Below are 20519 nucleotides of genomic sequence, written 5' to 3' on the forward strand. Positions count from 1 at the left end.
ATTCAGTTGATGCACCACACAGATAGTATATTTTCCAAAGTCAAAGAAAGCATTTCAGCACATACTGAAGAATTTCATCAGTAAGCATGAGAAGATATGATCATTTCCATGTAGCACCCATATTTTATTTGAAATGTTGTGAATTTTTTATTTTTCCATCCAACAAAGACAAGTATTTGCAAGATGCAAGAGAGGAAAACAAATTAAATTTACTATTTCTACTATTTTGGAAAAAAAGGATTCCAGGAACCACAGACATGGCTTCATTATAATTTGACATTTTTAACTGAAGCTGTTGACTCTCATGCTGTCTCTGATAAACAGTTCTAGATAATTTGCGTACCTGACTTGGAAGATAGAGGCTAGTGGGATGGCACAGTGCTCAAGGCACTGGACTCACATTTCAGAGGAGCAGAGCTAATGGCCATACAGATGGTTTCTTATAATCAATTAAGGAAAATTCTGGGATGATTTCTTTGAAAAAGATGCAGCTGAGTTCATGCCCCATCCTTATTCAGCTTCAATAAGTACTCTGTCTCTGATGATCTCCTCATTGATGAGACATTAAACATTAATGTTCCATATTTCCTTTAAAGAGTATGTTAAATACAAGAAATTAGGGCTTGGATTTGATTTCTTGCCAACGTTATGTTAGGCCATTATCATTTCACCTGCAACACATTTCTCATTGAATTAATTCCATTATTGTGTGTGTGTTTGTTTTTTTTCCCTGTGTGGTTGGGTCAAGTACAGTTCAGAATTCGCAGCAGCTGTCTGGATCAAATCATCTCAGATTTTCCATCGCTCATAATTTTCAATTATCTTCACTATATTTTACATCTGCAGAACAGTCATTGAATGAATAGTTGTCATTTACATATAATGTGAGGTGTTGTTTGATGTTGTTTCTCATATTCCAATCAGTTCTTGTTCAAATAACATGAAAAGTCCCTATAAAAACAAGAGTTGATCACATTTTTCTTAAATAAGAAGTGTTTCTAAATGGACAAAAATTTCTGTCAAAGAACTTTATAACTAAGTTCAGATTAGTGCAAAATAACTTCAGACATAATGTCTGTAATTGCCTTTGATATTTTTTGCTCAATAGACAACTGAATTTTGTTAAGGTCCTGTGGTGTAACTATGAAGGATGGTATCTGACATAAATGTTTTCTTGCTTTTCAGTGGGACTTAGTATGTGACAGTGCCTGGCTACGTGCCACAGCAGACTCAATGTTTATGCTTGGTGACATGATAGGCTCATTTGGATTTGGTTTTCTTTCTGATAGGTAAGAAACATCTCGCTAATGAATGTAGATGTAATTTCATGAAGGATAGTGATATTAATGCCATTTAATTGAATTTTTTGTTTCAGATATGGACGAAAACCGATATTTGTTATTGCTTTGGTGCTACAGATTCTTGGTGGAATACTGGTATCTGTTTCACCACAGTATATTTTCTTCATGATATTCAGACTGGTTGTTGGCATGACTGCTTCAGGAGTTTTCTTAATTGGCTATGTTATTGGTATGTACCATTCATAAGAATAGACTACAATTATTTTTCTGTCTCTGAAAACTAAGTGTGCCCTAGTTTTTGGGAAAAATGTTCTCTGAAGATTCATGAATTAACTACAAATAGAATTCAATATTATGATGGACAGGCCTGAGTGGAATATGAATAACGGAAGAAATATGAGTAGCAACTCATCATATTGTTCAATAATCACATAAAATCTTGCTTATGCAAATGTTGATCCCTCAATATTTTTATAATGAATTGAATGGTTTCCTCCTTCCATTGTTTGTATTTCAGCATGAGAACTCATTATTTATGAGCAGTATGAAAGAGAGGTCAACAGCATGCAAATTTTATAATATAAAGTAAGAAATAAAATTCAAAAAGGTTGAGGAGTGGTCAGTGAATAGCAAACCCTCAATGGATTTTGATAAACCCTTAAATCTATGAAGATTACTTGGTCTTTTAAACATAAGTGTGCAAGATTTTTACATATTTCAAACACTGACAAAATAGTTTACAGTTGAACATTCAGATGCCTGTGTCCAACAGGTACAATTTTATGGCAAGCAACCGCTTTGCCATCATTAGGTACGCTGATGAACTGACCACTTATGACCTGGTGCAGTGCACTTTTCTCTCTTACCCCCCTTCCCTTGCCTCCTCCCGCCCCTCCCAACTTGTCACTCACATGACCAGGGAGCGTGCTGCCAACATCTGTGCTTTTGATTTTGCTGTTGCTCCACCTGCCCACAATGTCAGTTCATTATCTTCTTTGTCTTTTTAATCAGGTTAAGTGCAGTTCCCAGGCCTTGCTAAGGATGTTAGTACTGTAAACATTGATTAGAAATTCCCATTCTTGAATCTCAATAAATTTCTTTAATGAACTGTGCCAGACATTATATTTGTGTCAGAACTGTTGTATTGTTGTAATCCATTCCATGTAATTCTGAAATTCCGTTAGGCAATGTTCCACAACTATCGACTTGTTAGGAGGCTGCAGTTTTGTGTGCTGTAGGTGTTGTCAGCAACAACCCTTACCAGTGTGCACTGTCTGATCTGCTTATGTCATACGTTATTGGCAGAGGATCTGATAGACACCGGACTTCTGTAATGTGAGATCATCCTCGACACTACTATGCAGTGCCCATGTTTTTAACTGGTGGACGGAGCACAGTCTTCATTTCCCATTTTGAATGAATTCATCCCATCTTTCCGAATAGTGTGCCAAAAAATGGAATGAAAGGTAATGACTGCATTCTCTTGAGGTTTCTCTTTTGTTTTGCTAGTTCTACAGTCAGAGTAGGACACAGTGCACTCCAAATCTGCGACTGTGTGTATCCATTCTTCCAGAAAACAGATCTCAGACATTGGTTGAGACTCTCATTGTTGGAGAGTGCATGAACCCTATGCAGCAATGTTTTGAGCACACTATTCCTCTGCACTAGGTGATGTCGCCTGCCAGCATGTAAGTTTAGAATTCGGACAAAAATTCCCAATCTGACATAAAGGGTCCACTAATTCTAATCCTCAACAATAAATGAAGTCTTCCAGAATAAAATTACCAACTAGAGGCTCGAAATATAAAATCAAAGATAATGGAATGGTATTACAATGAAAGTGTTCTAAATGATGTACTGAGATTTGTCACAATTTATTTATTTGCATAAGTAAAGGGTTAATTCTTTGTCAGAATCATATATTGCTACCTCTACAGGAAAAAGGAAGAGAAAAATGTAGCTATGATAGCAATATTCCTTTTGATATAACTTTTTATGCCTGTACACACAAAAAGAAAAATGACAGAGACTCAGAAACACTAAGTGAATGTAATAATACAGTTTTTTTTTTTTACATACATAAGAATGGACCCAAACTAAAATAAGATCCACAATTTGTCTGTCGAGTTGAAATTAGTTTTTATTTCATTAAGTAAGAGGTTTTATTTATAGAAGGAAATATAGGATTTGTTAAATTTTGTGTATGTCTGGTATTGTATCTTTATTCATAATTCATTCTGTACTGTCAGTTTTAGTACTAATAAAAATGTTATTAATTTCAAGAAACTGTAGTATTTTTCACATTGCAGCAATGGAAATGGTTGGACCATCTAGGCGGCTTTTTGCTGGTGTGGCATGTCAGTTTTTCTTCACATTTGGATATGTACTGACAGCTTTGTTAGCTTACCTCATACCAGATTGGAGAATGTTGCAATTAGCATTCACACTGCCATCTGTATTCTTTCTGTCCTACTGGTGGTAAGTGGATTTTGACAATGCACATAATTGGTTTTCTCTTGCACTAGCATACTAAATTAAATAAATGGAAGCTGCAGTGACTCCGTACCCTAAGGGTCTCTGGATAATAAAAATACAGGGTGTTCAGAAAGCTGCTGTGTAGTTAAGTCATATATTGGAAATGATGTCAACAGGTGGCTAAGCAATCTTGAACCCACTTAATATTATTCAAAAACAGTTTCTGCAGATCTGATTGTGACATGCTTCTCATATATGCAATTATTTCAGTTTTTAGCCACAAAGCATGCATAGGTGACTGCAACACACTACAATTTCTGCTGCTCTCCAAAAAAGAAACTGTGGAGTACAATGTGGCAATTGTGGGGGCTATAGAAGAGATGCATAGTGTTATTAGCTGTGTGTACAGTAGTGCCCTCTTATTGAAACCACAAGTAGCTGATTTCATCTTCCTTTAGCTGAACTTGTGAAGCTTTAAACGATAGTGTTCATGGTTCTTTCAAAAAATAAAGGTCCAATAGCATGCTATCTGTATATTGTAGATTTCTGGTAATTGCAATAGCATTTGAAGCACCGTATGAGGATTCTCCATTGGCTATAATCGTGTGTTAACATGACCAGAGGGGTGGAACCATGCCTCATCTTTACAGAAGGTGGTAATCCTTTCAAATAAAGACATTTGTAAACCATTTGCAGTAACAGATTCACTCTTCATGATCTGCACCTTTCATTTATTGCACAGCTGTCATTTTATATGGGCGTTAAGTTTAGGTGATCTTCCAGTTCATTTGATATCTAATACTGAGACACTCTCTCCAAATTTCTCAGTAAGTCAATAAACCACATTACAATGAGGGACAGCTGTTTCTGGTAATTTTTTAGCAAATACCTCCTTCATTTATCACCTTTCCAAAATATGTGCTCAACAAGAAAAATATGTTCCTCAGTTGAAAGCACCATAATTTAAAAACAAATTGAACATCAAAGCAGTACACATCACATTTAATAGCTTTCATCAAATGAACCACACACTTAAATGTTACAAAACAGCAGAACAAATTTAAAAAAAAACAATCACTGAGAATTTTGTTTCAAATTTCCAACATAATCCACATTCATAGTACAGTACACAGCAACTTTGTGAATGCACTATATAAGAAGATGAAAATTAGCTGTTGCTACCAGTTTTATGTGTTAATGAACAGAAAAGAATTGTATGCCTAATTTTTTCACTGCTTAAAGAATTCTAATTTTTGAAATTTATCTTCTTTTGTCTCTCCTTTTATAATATATATCATGTAATGTTTATTCGGTTACCAGTGTAAGTAAGCAAGAATATTCATGATGGATTAAAACCATATGCCAAATCAAGATTCAAAGTTAGATACTGCCTTATTTTTAGCAGCATTTGTACTGCCTCAGCTGTATAGGTATTCAGCGGCACACATGCCATAATTCAAATCTGCCAGAACCACTCTTCTGGTTTTAAAACTTCATAGAAACACTTTTGCATAGATAATTGCATAAATAGATTACATTATAATTCCCCAGTAAAGAACATGTCAGAGAACAGCTTAACCACATCTTAGTGGGTGTTCTCAGACTACATTTTTCACACCGACATGAAAGGTAAACCATTAAGTATCTACTAAAAATAATTTTGTTGATATAATTAGCTCATCGCTAGACATCTCACTGCATGCCACAGGAATTTTTTGTGACTTATCAAAGGCCTTTGGTAGTGTGAATCATTCCTTGCTACTCTGTAAACTGCAAAAGTATGGAATTAGGGACACAGTATTAGATGGTTTCCGTCCTATCTAACTAATCAAAGATGAAGAGTGCTTATAACATCAGAGAGAGGAATAAATACTTCAAAACGAAAAACGGTTTCACATGGACTACCCCAAAGTTCTGTCTTAGTTCCCATTCTGTTTTTGTTTTACACAAATGATGTGCCACTTAATATTGAGTGTCTATCAGTTTTATATGCAGATGACACATCTTTAATCATTGAACATAACAGAACTGATCAAATTCCACAAACTGTATCACATACTTTAGAAAAATTAGAGACCTGGTTTGATTTAAAAAAGTTAAAATTAAACATGGAAAAGACTCAGTTAATGCAGTTTAAAAGAAAGCAAATAAAATTAAATTATATTCAGGTCAGTCACAGAAACAGATTTGCAGGAAGGTATCTGTGTGAAATTCCTAGGAATGCAACTAGATAAAAATCTATCATGGGGATCACAGATACAGTATCTTGCAAATAAATTACATAGCCTAGCATTTTCAATGAGGATATTGTTCATGCTACCAGTATGGGCATAAGAAAGGTAGTATATCACAGCTACTTTGAGTCAGTAATAAGGTATGGAATTATATTTTGGGGTAACTCAAACCATATGTATCAAATACAAAAACTTCAGAAAACCATCATTAGAAATATGCACAATGTTGGGCAAAGAAAATCATGTCACCCACTCCTAAAAAATCTAAGTATATTAAATGTTACCCCACTATACATGTATGAGCTGATTATCTTTTTACACAGTAACCCTGATTTATTTGTAGCAAATCATTTGCAATATGATTACAATATCAGAAATCAAAATAATTTGGTGCTCCCCACCTGCTATTTAAAACTTAATGCTCAAACTTCACATTATATGGGTATGAAAATTTATTACAAAGTGAAAGGAAGGAATTGGTCAGCATAAATTTAGAAACACTGAAAAGTCCTTACATGTGAAACTAGTGCAGAAATGTTACTATCCAGTCGAAGAATTCATAAACAACAACCTGAAAATTTGAGCAGGAGGGAGAAAGTGCTTAGGATTACTAATCTTAAAAATTTGTTATGTTTGAAGAAAAATTATTAAGTGCTTAATTAAGTAATTATTCGGTTCTGTATGTTATATTACTGATATTATTAGGAAAATTGTAAACCAGTTTTTGTGTTTTGATGAGTCTCCTGTACAAGAAGTCAATGGTTTACAATGGTATGTTATAAGATAATAAACTACTATTCTATTCTATGTCCTGAGAGAATAAAACTTTGTGCCAGAGCGGTACTTTTATCTTGTCCTTAGTATTTCACTTACACCACTAACACCAACAATATCTTTTATAGAGTTTAGACTGTAGATGTGAGATGGATTTTATATTTTCCTGGGTAGCAGATTTCATTGGATCCTTAGAACATGTATTCAATATACAGGTGGGATCCCAGGTAGGTTAGTTGTAATAATGACACTTGAGCAGACTGCGAAAAAAGATTGATGGTATTTTATTTGTAATATTGCTGAACACATGCAGAATACATAATCACACACCAAAACCAAAGAACAAACTAAACTGTAGAGAGAAACTCCAGAGATCTATCTCAACTCAAAGAATGTCTGCCAAAGATAACTGTACACTATGACTGTACACAAGAAGTTGTTGTTTGGAGCTGAAGTTCCGATCTCCTCCTCCTCCTCCTCCTCCTCCTCCTCCTCCAGTTCAGAGTGCTCCTGGGAAAGGCGGTGATGGCATTAGAACCACTGTGCCTGAGTGTGACCAACCTTGCTGTTGCAGACTACAAAGCAGAGCACAACTGGACCATTCCTTTAACATCCACTTCTAATTTTTGTGGCTAGAGGCTTGTAAAGGAAACCTACTGCACCATTTCTCACAGGTAAGATGGAAGTTTGGTGCCTCCCAATTCCATGTGACATTGACAGAGGCACAAAGACAGTTTGGCTGGGAGGAGGGGGGGAGGGGGGGGTGTTCCTGTGAACCCACCCTTAGAATGAAAGATGGTTGTGGTTGGCATCTTACTGTCTCAGACACTGCAGAACTTTTTAGGCATCCGCCAATGATAGTGACTGATGTTGGATTGTGGTGTTGTCTTGCATCTCTTTGTCCTTGTAACATTAGAGTTACTAATAGTATTGGAAATGATAGCGTGTACACCATTATTTGCATTTGCGATGGTGATCTGCATTATGTAGTGTGATTCCTTGTTCGTTGTTTGTGCCTTGTGCTGGACCAAACTAGGTTCCTTCTTCTCACATGAATTTCATCTTATGTATTCTGCACTGATTGTTCACATATGTCAACTACATTTGTTAAGACTTCCTTCTGCAAGTGACCCACAGAAGATTTTTCTGGGATGAGCACTTCTTCAGTTTTCCTGTTCACATTTTAGCAGCATTCAAGACTCTTGTTTTGGAAGATAATTTGGATTGTAAATCTTGGTTTTTGTCATATAATTTTTGTTTCTCTTCTTTTTTGTCTTTGTATTTCTTACTCATGGCTTCCAAATTCAGTTTCAAAGAATGGCAAATAATCTTTAGCTGGTGATTAGTAAATGCTCTGGAATCTGCAGACCTCATGCAAGTATGTGTAGATGGTCTGCCAATTATGCCCGTCATTGGCCCTCCAGTGCTAGTGTGCTGAACTTTGCCAATTGCTAGGTCAGGAGAGAGGTTGAACTGTCTTAAGAAATCTGCACCTGATATCACCTCATTCATGACAATTGTAAAATGCAAGGTGATTGTTTTGTGTAGTCTAAATGTCCATTGTGCATGTAGCTATTCCATCAAATTTAATCAAACAATGGAAAATACAGGATGGAATGTAACAATATTATGAGAAGGAAAGTTGCTACTCACCATATTGTGGAGATGCTGAGTCACAGACACGCAAACACAACTCACACATTCAACTGCAGTGTCAGGCAACTGAAACCCCACTGCGAGCAGCAGCACCGGTGCATGATGGGAGCGGTGACTGGAAGGGGATAAAGAGGAGGTTGGGATCGGGAGGGGGAGGGTTAGTATGGTGAGGTTGGCAGACAGTGCTGCAGGTTAGACAGGGGGCAATGGTGGGGAGGGGGGAGGGAGGATTTAGCAGAAAAGTAGAGAAATGAAAAGACTGGGTGTGGTGGTGGAAGGACGGCTGTGTAGTGCTGGAATGGGAACAGGGAAGGGGCTGGATGGGTGAGGACAGTGACTAACAAAGGCTGAGGCCAGGAGGATTATGGCAAAGTAGGATGAACTGCAGGGAAGTTCCCACCTGATCAGTTTAGAAAAGCTGGTGTTGATGGGAAGGATCCATATGGCACAGGCTGTGAAGCAGTCATTGAAATGAAGGATATCATGTGTGTTCAGCAACAGGGTGGTCCACTTGTTTCTTGGCCACAGTTTGCCAGTGGTCATTCATTTGAACAGGCAGCTAGCTGGTTGTCATGCAGTCAGTGACAATGGCATTGTCTGTCTGCTGATGAGGACCACTTTGAACATATAAAATAACCTCCCTCCCAAGTAAGAATCGTAATGATATGCCATTTTGTTCCATTAATATTGACTATCAAATACTGTCTACATTTTATTGACCCCACTGTATGTGGTAGTAACTTCTTTAAGCAAAGTGTCAAAAGCATGCTGTCTGGCATGTTTTCTAGGTCTATCAGCTCCCTTAAGTGTCTCCAAAACTTATTAAGGCATTCTGCTGCCCAATTTCTCTGCTGCTGTCATGACTGAGTTAATCACTGGAGTAAGGTTGCTTTTACCACATCAGATTTGCCAGTGGCAGGCATCTGTTGTATCACATCACTAATAATATAAGCATTTCACAAACATTGATGAATAATGCACAAAAATTCAAAGAACCTTCCACTACGCTGTGGTTGTGAAAGATGATTTCTGCGATGGCAAACCATGTTGTCAGGTGATCTGGAAGGAAAGAAGGTAGTTTAGCTAGAAAGCACTGTCTCTCACATACTTTGTGAAAATCATTTCTGCTTGCTACTTGTTCTGTCCCAGAATGAGATTTTCACTCTGCAGCGGAGTGTGCGCTGATATGAAATTTCCTAGCAGATTAAAACTGTGTGCCCGACAGAGACTCGAACTCAGGGCCTTTGCCTTTCGCAGGTAAATGCTCTACCATCTGAGGTACCGAAGCACGACTCACGCCCGGTCCTCACAGCTTCACTTCTGCCAGTACCTTGTTCTGTCGATCTGAGAGCTTTGGTGAACAAAATCCCATAAACCATATCCAATGCAGATGGAATCCTGGGAATCTTCTTGTGTGACCCAGCCAGCTGGACTCCACATTTTTGTACTATCAGCTTTGGCTACATTACCTCCAGTATGGATGCACTAACAAAAGTACATGGAATGATGTTTCATGGGTGTGAATTTCCAGGAATCACAGAATTTTCTATGTGAACACTGCCCTGTAGTTGTAGAACATGATTTGAATCGTTTTAAAAGTCATTGAGAAGATCAAACTTTGTCAAACATTTTCCATGCAAATGTTTTATGTTGTTGACACTTGGAGAAAGTTGCATTAGTTCATCACCTTGCTTTCACAATATTTGCTGCTTGTGCAGAGTTGTGAAAACTCGTGAAAAGCCACAATTAAAGTCATCATACAGTGAGAATTCTCCAAGAAAATGTTGATGATTGGAACAGGATTTTTCATTGTGAAGCACCTGGTTGTATACCTCATATTTTTCTGAAAATCATTTGCATTCTTGTCATAGAGTTCCAGGTAGACTGCTGGCAGTAATGACACCTGAGCAGATTGCAGAATAAGATTGACAGTATTTTATACACCATATTCCCAAGCACATGTACACATTCCAAAAACAAAGAACAAACTGAGCTGTAGGGCAATGCTCCAGAGAGATCTCAACTCAAGGAATGACTGCCAAAGACTGCATCTGTATGCAAGCTGTTGTTCAAAGTTGACGTCTTCACGTATAAATAAAACTTTCTGAAACTCTTCCGGAATGTATGCTACACCTTTCTGCTATATATTTAGTGAAGACTGCTGCTTTATCAACTAAATGCTTCTGCAACAGCTGATCAAATTTCTTTTCTTTTAAGTAAATTGTTTAATGATGCATGTGTTGATGTCCACTCATCATGAAATGCTCTCTGTTCAGGTTTGTTCCTGAGTCTACGCGCTGGCTTTTGTCCAATGGAAGGAAAGAACAAGCACAACAGCTAATTGTAAAAGCTGCTAAAGTAAACAAAGTTAAAATTCCTACTGATGTTCTTGATGGCCTGTTGTCTGAAGAAAATGAGAAACCATCGTCAGAGAAGAAACCAATACCTGAGACTAAAGTAACAAAACCATCAATTTTGGACATTATGCGATATCCCAATCTTCGTAAACGATGTCTCAACATATTCTTCAACTGGTAAGTAATATATATGTTGATATTAATCATTTTTTCATTACATTATTTTTTTATTCTGTAGGAAAATCGTAGTAGAGAAGCCTGTAGCTAATGAATAATACAGAATATTTAAAGTGTAATGAATATATTGAGACAGTTAAAAATTTATGCCTGAGCAAGACTTGAATCCCGATTACGTGCTTTTCATGAGCAGTCGCCTAAACCATTTGGCAAACTAAGGTTGTCACCAGGCATGACACAGACATTCACTCATGTTTTTGAACACTAAGTAGAGATTAGAGATAAAATTAAATAATCTATTCTTTAGCATGCCCACTCACAAAAGGTGAGAGGGGGGGGGGGGGGAAGGGGGGGGGAGAGAGAGAGAGAGAGAGAGAGAGAGAGAGAGAGAGAGAGAGAGAGAGAGAGATGCTATTTTTTGAGTTCTTTCATGTGCGAAGGCATCATCCACTATTAATATGCATGTGAATGGTTGCCATTCCTTATTTATGTTAATTTTTTAAATCTAGAATTCCCGTTACCATAATATTTATGAAGTTAAAACTGAAGAGATTTCTGGTATCACAGTATATGTTTACCTAAATTTGCTTCTTTATTCTTTCATTTTATTTTATTTTTTATTTATTTATTTTTTGCCACAAAATCCCAAAAATTTGCCACAATACTCCATACATCAGCACATTACATTAGGGTAATGGTTGTCAATTTAAAAAATCAGTAAAGTAATTTCCTAAGCTTCTACAGTTGTTAAATTTATTTTTACATGAACATTAATTTATTTGAACATTAACCTAACCTCTGCATATACTTTCTATTAACAAACCAGTTACATATTGATTATGAACTAGATGACTCAGGTTTACTCTATATTCTGAGTGTCATAGTATATAATTCCACTATTTTCTTGGTCGCTTGAATGGTATTCCTAAACTACTCGTGCATGAGTTACTGTTCTCTCATGATGCTTTCCTTTTTTACAATAACATAATGTCTAAATGTCATCTTGTTCATAGCTGTCCCATTTCATTAGCACAGTCATTCTCTGGTGTAAACTAACATAAAAGGAGAACAGAAAATTGAATTCTCCTTGCTTGATTAATTTATTCTGTTTCCATTGCAACAGGTTTGTCAACAACAGTGCCTACTATGGTCTTTCATGGAACACATCTAACCTGGCAGGAAACCAGTACTTAAATTTCTTTATTTCTGGTGCTGTAGAAGTTCCTGCATATACTTTTTTACTGTTCACCCTCAATAAATGGGGCCGAAAATCAATTCTGTGTTCTTGTATGCTTCTGGGAGGAGTATCTCTGCTAGCTGCTCTGGCTGTACCTGGAGGTGAGACATCATGTATTTGTATTAATATAGAGTGCACATAGATACTATTACTCACCATATACTGAACTGTTGTTCTCTTTTGCTGTAGAGATGACATGGTTACTGGTGACATTTGCAATGATAGGCAAAATGGCAGTAACTGCTTCATATGGTACAATATATATATTTACAGCTGAACAGTTTCCCACAGTTGTACGAAATGTTGCACTTGGTGCAAGTTCTACTTCAGCACGAGCTGGTGGAATGACTGCACCATTTATCAACTTACTGGTGAGTCATTATTCAAATATGTTTGGTTCCTGACAAAGACACACATTTTGGATATTAATGATGGTTTGCTTCTGTATCAAATGTTTTATGGTTCAAGTACAATACAGAAAGTCTCAAGATGCTCTTTTGAACATTGCTGGACCATATAAATAAGATAGATCTTGCAGAATCTTCTAAATCTCATTTGAATAATTTAAAATTAAATTATCTTAGCAATTTATTATTTGACTTCTCTCTAGACCACACCTTGACTTATTTTAATTCCTACTGCGTTACATGTCTTGGCATACTGCCATCAACAGATAGTGTAAGTAAAATGAAAAACACCCAGATGAGAAGCAAGAAAAACATGCTTTAATGTTCCATGTAAATGAAGTGGGATATATAAATTGAAGACTGTGTTCAGTATGTAGTCTCAAGTTGAAATCATACCATCTCCATGACAATCGTGCAACAACTGATGGTAAACACATAAATTAAACTGCCTCTAAACAATGTTACTCTAATGAACATGTCTACTCAGTAAGCATGCTTTGCATATTTGTAACAAAATTTGAAAATATAAAACCCTGAACTTAGAGGACAATAGTAAAAATGTAACAAACTTAAATTCTAAAAACATTAAACCAATTAAATCTATATCCTTCTGCTCTCAGAGTTAACATACAATAAGTGTTAATTAAAATGTATATTAAAAATTAAAATAAATTATGAGTTACATGTAAATCCACTGCTAAGACCATTGTTAACCACCCTTACTTGGAAGATTAACTATATTGTACTCCATGATTCTTGCACTTTTTTAGTGGGATAAGCAGACTGGGCAGACAATATTAATAGTAACCTTAAACTTTTTCAGATGTTGCAGTTATCTATAATGAAGTACAATCTGGAAAATCCAGACCAAATATTCAGTTCCACCTTGATAAGATTACAAAGTGGAGCAAAGATTGACAACTTACTTTAAAAGTTCACAAATGTAAAATAGTGCACCTTATTAAGTGCAGAAATGTATTAATTTATGACTACAAAATAAGTGGGTCACAACTACAATCAGTCAACTCATACAAATACTTGGGTATAACAGCTTGTGGGGATGTGAAGCGGAATGGTCAAATAGGCTGAGTTGTAGGTACATGAAGTGGCATGACTTATATTCATAGGTAAGATACTAGGCGAAAGCAGTCATCCTGCAAATGCAATTGTTTACAAACCATGTGGTCAAGTGGGAAGGGGGTCATACCAAACGGGACTAGCAGGGGATATCAAAGATACCCTGTCAGTGTCAATAGCCACAAGTTTGCTTGACCCATGAGAGAGCATTATGGGATTATTGGAAAACTGAACTGGCAGACACTAGAAGATGTACATCAATTGTCATATGAAGTCCTGTTTCCAAAGTTGAAAGAATGTCAATAACTGAGGATATAGGAATATACTACAGCCCACCCTATGTATTCTTCCTGCAGGCACAACAAAGAGAAAATTGGGTTAGTTACAACATGTACAGGGGCATCCGAGTAGTCATTCTTCTTGTGTTCCATACACAAATGGAATAGGAAGAAACTCTAATATGTAGTACAATTGGACGTAACCCCTGCCATGCACTTAACATTGGTTTGCAGAGTAAAAGTTGTCATTATAAAGCAAGATAGAATATTCAATTAAGAATGGACAATAATTTGAAGCAACTACTAGACAACTGACAATCTAATAAGATTCAGTATGACTGTGATTGCTAACATTAACAAAATATTTTATTAAAGGAAATACACTTAACATTTAAACAGCATTTATCTGACATTCAAAGCACCTGGTAGTATTAGCACCATAATACGATCCCTGGTTCACTTAAGATGTGAGTTATGAATATGATGTATAATACTGCCCGCGCAGGCAGGCTTATCTCAAAAGTGTGGAATTTAATGTTAAAATTATGACAAATTTTATGTTGGCCAGACTGGGTGGTATTTTCCTATTCCTTTTTGAAAACACACACAGGAAGGAAATAAAGCTACATCATCTGCCTGGTCAATGGTGTTGTATAGGCCACATACAAAATAATTTTAACATTTGACATAGGGAGTCAAAGGACCATACTTAGAGTGGTCTAGTTAATGTGAAAAATGGGGATGTGATGCATGGAGATGAAGGTAAGTCAACATTCAGGGGACACTTAATCGAAACTGATGTACAAAGAGGAACAAAGAGACCATTGACTATTATATGAATGCATGGTGTCCACAGTTTTTATCGATTTCCTCCCTTTCTTGCTACTTGGACATTCGTTGTGGAGGTCGAACATGACTGTCAATTCACTGGTGCATTCAAAGCCTGTCAAGGTGAATCAATTACATGAAAGTATATTGTTTGTTCCTTCCAAAATGGTCAAAAGAACAGACATTATACAGAATCCACAGCAGTGATACATGTTATGTTAATTGACTCCACACAGTCTTTATGCAGCTGACACCATAAATTTCTCCGCTTTCCTTTGATTCATCCCCTCCTCCGCCTTTAATTTACGTAACATGTAACACAATGTTGGAGTTCACATAATGTCTGCTCTTCCTGACATGTTCGAAAGAACAGACACCACCCATTCATATCACTGATTTTCTTTGATGGGCTATGAAGCCACCACCTTCAGTGTGAGTGCACAATCAAGTTTAATGTCATGGGGGAATCTTGGGAAACAAAGTAACGAGCAAAGAGGAAATGGACAGGGACTGCAGATAGGTGGCACTATGCTATGTGGGTCGGGCGAGGGGCATATCGAGATAGTACATGAAATTGTTATAAACACTGCTTCCTGGCTGGTTCAGTGGTTAATGCAGCTGGCCAGTAAGCAAGAGATTTCTCACTTCAATCCTGGTCCATCACACATTCTCATTTGTCACTTCTTACTCTGCATAAAGTCCTGCTGCAACTGACATTATGAATCCCTTCCCTTCCCTTCCCTTCCCTTCCCTTCCCTTTCTTCCACCCTCCACATTCAACTTACACAAGACCATTGACTGTTTGGTCATATGGGTTACTGTACCTTCCTATAAATAATAAAGTGAAGAAACAAAAAAAGCCTTAATCACATAATCAGGTATTTATTGTTTCAATTCTGGGCTTTCTATCTTGACTAAGTGTGATAGTGTATCTAATCATGTCTGACCTGTTAAGATGTTTTCTTGGAGATCACAACTAACTACTTTACTCCTTTCTCCATTCCTTGTTTGTCTAAGAAAGCATTATACTGCAAACCATAACAGTGACATTGTTCCCTTGTGTTCTGGCAAGTTATTTCCATTTTATGAACAAAATTTCAACAATCTGAGTTTTGCTCTTATGTGTACTCACTGCCTGGACCCTCCAGGGGGTCCACAACTCTTCTGTGGATACATGCGTGGTGAGCACGGTACCTCAAACTAGTGCAGCTCTTTCCTTTCAGGCCTGCATACCTTCTCTTTCCACCTCCCCCCCCCCCCCCCAATCCCCTCCCTGATCCCCCCCCCCTCACCCTTACCAATTCCCTTCCCCTTTTCCCTATCTTTGGAAGTATGTTTTGTGCCTACATCTGGGACGGACACTTGTGACTGTAAGATATGGTTTCTCTTGTCTTCTCTCTACACTGGAAAGTTTCTGTCCTCACTTTGTCCTTCTCTTTTCCTCGATTCTTCTCTTCACCTTCTTCTCCACTGAGGCATTTGAGACCTCTTCTCTTCTTTCCCTTTCTTTCTTCCTCCCTTTCTTTCTTCCTCCCTTTCTTTCTTCCTCCCTTTCTTTCTTCCTCCCTTTCTTTCTTCCTCCCTTTCTTTCTTCCCCCCTGTGCATGTCTGAAAGCCAACCCACGCATAGCCAGTGATGGGGTAAGGCATAATTCCCCACCCCAGGTAGACAAGCAGGACACGTATGAACCCCCTGGGAAAGGCCATGCCCGGGGAGGGGTGATTACCTAAGCTGGTACCTTTCGAACGTACCGATTGGTCCCTACAGCCATTTCTCGGGAGGTGTGACCTGAAGTGTGGACAATCACCTAAGATGGAGTGCCATCAGAGAGCCCCCCACTAGGATACTGGTAATCATTGGGGGATACTTTCGCAATGGTTTCCTCTACTTCTAAAACTTCTGCACGCAAGAGAAAGTTAGATCCATCTCGGCCACGGACAATTGTTCCATCCATACCAAAGTTCCTAGTTGTTTCTCGGTCTGACAAAGGTTGAGGCTTATCTACTGTCAACCCTTTCATTATTCAGAAAACAGAAAATTGTCAATACAGTTGTAGGTCTGATAAAGTCTTGTTCCTGATTACAAAATGGCACCTTGTTGTTAGACACAGTGTCCTCCAGGCGCACAGATTGCTTTGAACTACACTGCTGCGCTCCTTCCCTGTCTGAGTGGAAGTGCACCGTACTTTAAATTCATCACACAGGGTGGTTTATACACAATCACTCAACAGATTGTCCCATGAGGACATCTAAAATTATGTCTGACCAGGGTGTAATGGCTGTACATAGTCATGAATAGGGTTGACAAGGAACTGGTACCAACCCACACTCTCTTCTTGACATTTGACAGTGTTCAGCTTCCATTGAACATTAAAGCGGAGTATGAAATCATTTCAGTTAGCCTTTACATCTCCAACCCTATAAGTCGCTGTTGGTGTCAGCAGTTTTATCATACCAGCCAGTCATGTCCCAATATGGTCACTAATGTTACGGAAGCTATTCTGACAGTTGTGGAATGTTCAATACCTCTAACCTCCCCTTTGCCCTGGCACCCCCCATTTCCTTGGTGGAATGAGGCATGCCGTGATGCAGTATGCGAATGGAGGCATGCTCTTCACATTTTGTCACCATCCTACAATATCCACTATAAGCAGTTAGATGCACAATGCAGTTGCATATCCGCGATAGCAAGAAGGCAAGCTGGGGCTTCTTTACCAGCTCCTTTAACAACTTCACACTCTCATTGTAGTTTAGTGTCGAATTCAACAGTTATCTGGCACATATAGTTTCTCCCTGATCTCTGGGCTGCCTATCACGCAAGATACCTTAGTGGGCCTAGTCACAATTTCTAACTGATTGGGTCTACACTTTGCTGAGATTTCAAGTTCTTTGAAGTACCCGCCAGCCTTTATCCCATAGAAATGAGGGAAGTGTAGCCTCTTGCTTTCTCCTCTCAAAATCATGAAAGGTATATAATTTTTCTATGCGGGAACACCAACATGCACTCTATTCCTCTTCCGCGATGGGATCCATGTCCAAATGTTGCTGTATTTATTATACCATAGTCTGTGTTACCTCCTTCATCTTTATAATTGAATTTGGACTGACAGTATCTTTCCCAGGAGATGGCAGGAAGCTATTGTCATTCTGGTTCTGAAACCTGGAAAGGACAAACATCTCCCCTCTAGCTATCATCCAATCTCTCACACAAGTAGTGTATTTAAGGTTTTGGAGCATATGGTAAATTGCTGTTTGGGCTGGTGGCTGAAGTCCCAAAAACTTTTAACACCTGCCCAATGTAGTTTCCAACAGCATCGTTCCACAGTTGACCATCTTGTTGCTCTCTCCAATTGCACCATGAACAATTTTTTCAGGAAACGCCAAATGGTAGCTATATTTTTTGATCTGGAGAGGCATATGATAACTTTTGGAGGACTGGCATCCTCTGCACACTGTTCTCTTGGGGCTTTTGAGGTCAGCTACCCCATTTCATTCACGAATTTATGACAGAGCGCACATTTACAGTGCGGGTGAACACTCCTCTCTCCTGTACTTCCTCCCAAGAAAAGGGGATGCTCCAGGGCTCTGTGTTAAGTGTTGCACTGTTTTCAATCATCATAAATCCAATTACAGATTGTCCCCTTCCTGATGTCTTTGGGTCCCTCTCTGCTACAGCTCGCAACAGACCAGCCTTTTTGAATGACGCCTTCAAGGATTTCTTGAGCACCTCCACTCATGGAGCATCGAAACGGGCTTCCGATTTTCTCCCAGTAAGACCGTCTGTGTAATTTTTTGGTGACATATGGAGTTTTATAAGCCTTCCCTGTATCTAGGCCCTGATGACTTCGCATTTGCAGACATTACCAAATTCTTGGGACTTATGTTTGACAGAAAACTGTGCTGGTCTTCCCACATTTCGTATCTTTTTGGCTCGCTGCCTGCGATCCCTTAACATCCTCCCCACCCCATAATTTATTATCAGGAATTTGCTTCTCTATGCGCACAAATGGAGGCTGCCACATTTATTTACACCAATGGCTCAAAGACCGCATTTGGTGTTGGGAGTGCCTATATTGTTGGTGACACCTCTGTTAGATTTTGGCTTCCTGACCAGTGTTTGGTTTTTACTGTAGAGCTTTATGCTGTTCTCCAGGCCATCCAATACATCCCTCGCCATAAGTGGATACAGTATATTATGTGCTCAGATTCACTCGGCTCTCATCTCAACTTCCAAGCTCTTTATTCTGTCCACCAGATTCAGGACTGCCCCAACATGCTCCACTTGGGGGGTATCTCTGTGGGATTCCTCTGGATCCCAGGGCATGTTGGTATCTGTGGAAACGAGGCAGCCAATATAGTGGCAAAGGCAGCAGTCTGTCTTCCTCAGCTCGCTGTTCACATGGTTCCCTTTGCTGACCTACAGAGCATTGTGTCTCGTCACGTTGCTCTTTTATGGCAACACATTGGTCTGCACTTCCTGATAATAAATTGCGGGACATAAAACTTCCTCCCTGTGCTTGTAGCTCTTCCCTGTGCTTGTAGCTCTTCCTTCTGGCCTTGTCATCGGGAGGAGGTAATTTAACTGGACTCCAGATACGGTACTGTGTATTTAGCCATCGACATCTTTTAAGTGGCAGTCCTCACCCGCTTTGTCCCCACTGCTCTCCATTGTTGACAGTGAGATGCCTTTTACTGCAGTGCCCCTATTTTAATTGGCTATGCACCCATTTACAGCTGTCACTCGATATATCTTCCCTTTAAGCAGATTACACACACTCAGCAGATTATGTCCTATATCAGTGATTCGAAGCTCTTTTTTGGGGAAAACAATCTCCTCTTCAATAGCAGTTTTCTTGGATTTCCATTCGTTTTTAGTTTCCCTATTTCGCTCCTATTGCTGCTGATTTAAAATTCGGTTTTTTACCCTTCACTAAGCCACAGAATGGGTGCTTATGACTGTAGCAGTTTTGTGCCCTAAAACTATAAAAAAAATCACTGCATGGAATCTAAGCAGACAATAAATCCCACAGCACCCGAAAAAGATGGCTAAGTCAGTCTTTGAAATATTGTGAATAAAATGGAAATTAAACCAGGCAGAACACCTGAAAATACACTGTTAATCAGTCAGATTGAGGAAACCTGGGAGATCACATTATATATCCAATTTTGACAAGTGAAGGAAGACATTACAAAGAGAAAAAGATCTGTAAGATTAGCAGTAACTCATGATCTTTCTCTTACAATAATTCAGAATAATGAGGCATGAAACTGATGCTGATCGTGGACACAGTGGTGTTTAAAAGTAGATACTGCTAATCACATTTATAATATTCTGAAATATCTAGAAATGATCCTATTATTTATTTCAGGCTGAATTCTGGCAACCTTTGCCCCTCTTGGTATTTGGTGCTATGATTTCTGTTGGAGGCTTTCTGGCCCTCCTACTCCCAGAAACATTAAATAGAAAACTTCCTGACACCTTGGAAGAGGGAGAAGACTTTGGAAAGTAAGTAATAGTGCTATATATGTCACATCAAAAATAAGAGAACTGCTGCTTCGATATGTTTTAATTAACTTTCTGCATCTGTTTTCTATGGATGTCTTCCATCTGATTTATATAAGAAGTATAATATAATTAGTGAGACCTAATTGGCACATCTGTTTCATGTATAAAGTGCAACAGTTGCTTCTAACATATAAACTTCTACCTTGATCTGC

The 20519-nt window shown here is 38.3% G+C and overlaps 1 protein-coding gene across 3 annotated transcripts in view; it reads left to right on the forward strand.

Annotated features, from left to right (window-relative positions):
* LOC126355684 (organic cation transporter protein-like) overlaps positions 1 to 20519 on the forward strand; it is a 580417-nt gene that overhangs the window by 554309 nt on the left and 5589 nt on the right. For all 3 annotated transcript variants that reach the window (XM_050006069.1, XM_050006061.1, XM_050006053.1), the window contains 7 exons: positions 1186 to 1289; positions 1376 to 1530; positions 3611 to 3779; positions 10717 to 10974; positions 12098 to 12312; positions 12401 to 12582; positions 20171 to 20307. In XM_050006069.1, coding sequence (XP_049862026.1) covers positions 1186 to 1289; positions 1376 to 1530; positions 3611 to 3779; positions 10717 to 10974; positions 12098 to 12312; positions 12401 to 12582; positions 20171 to 20307 — 1220 coding nt within the window. The remainder of the gene's footprint in view (positions 1 to 1185; positions 1290 to 1375; positions 1531 to 3610; positions 3780 to 10716; positions 10975 to 12097; positions 12313 to 12400; positions 12583 to 20170; positions 20308 to 20519) is intronic.

This window comes from Schistocerca gregaria, chromosome 1 (genome assembly GCF_023897955.1).
Source record: "Schistocerca gregaria isolate iqSchGreg1 chromosome 1, iqSchGreg1.2, whole genome shotgun sequence".
Lineage (NCBI taxonomy): Eukaryota > Metazoa > Arthropoda > Insecta > Orthoptera > Acrididae > Schistocerca > Schistocerca gregaria.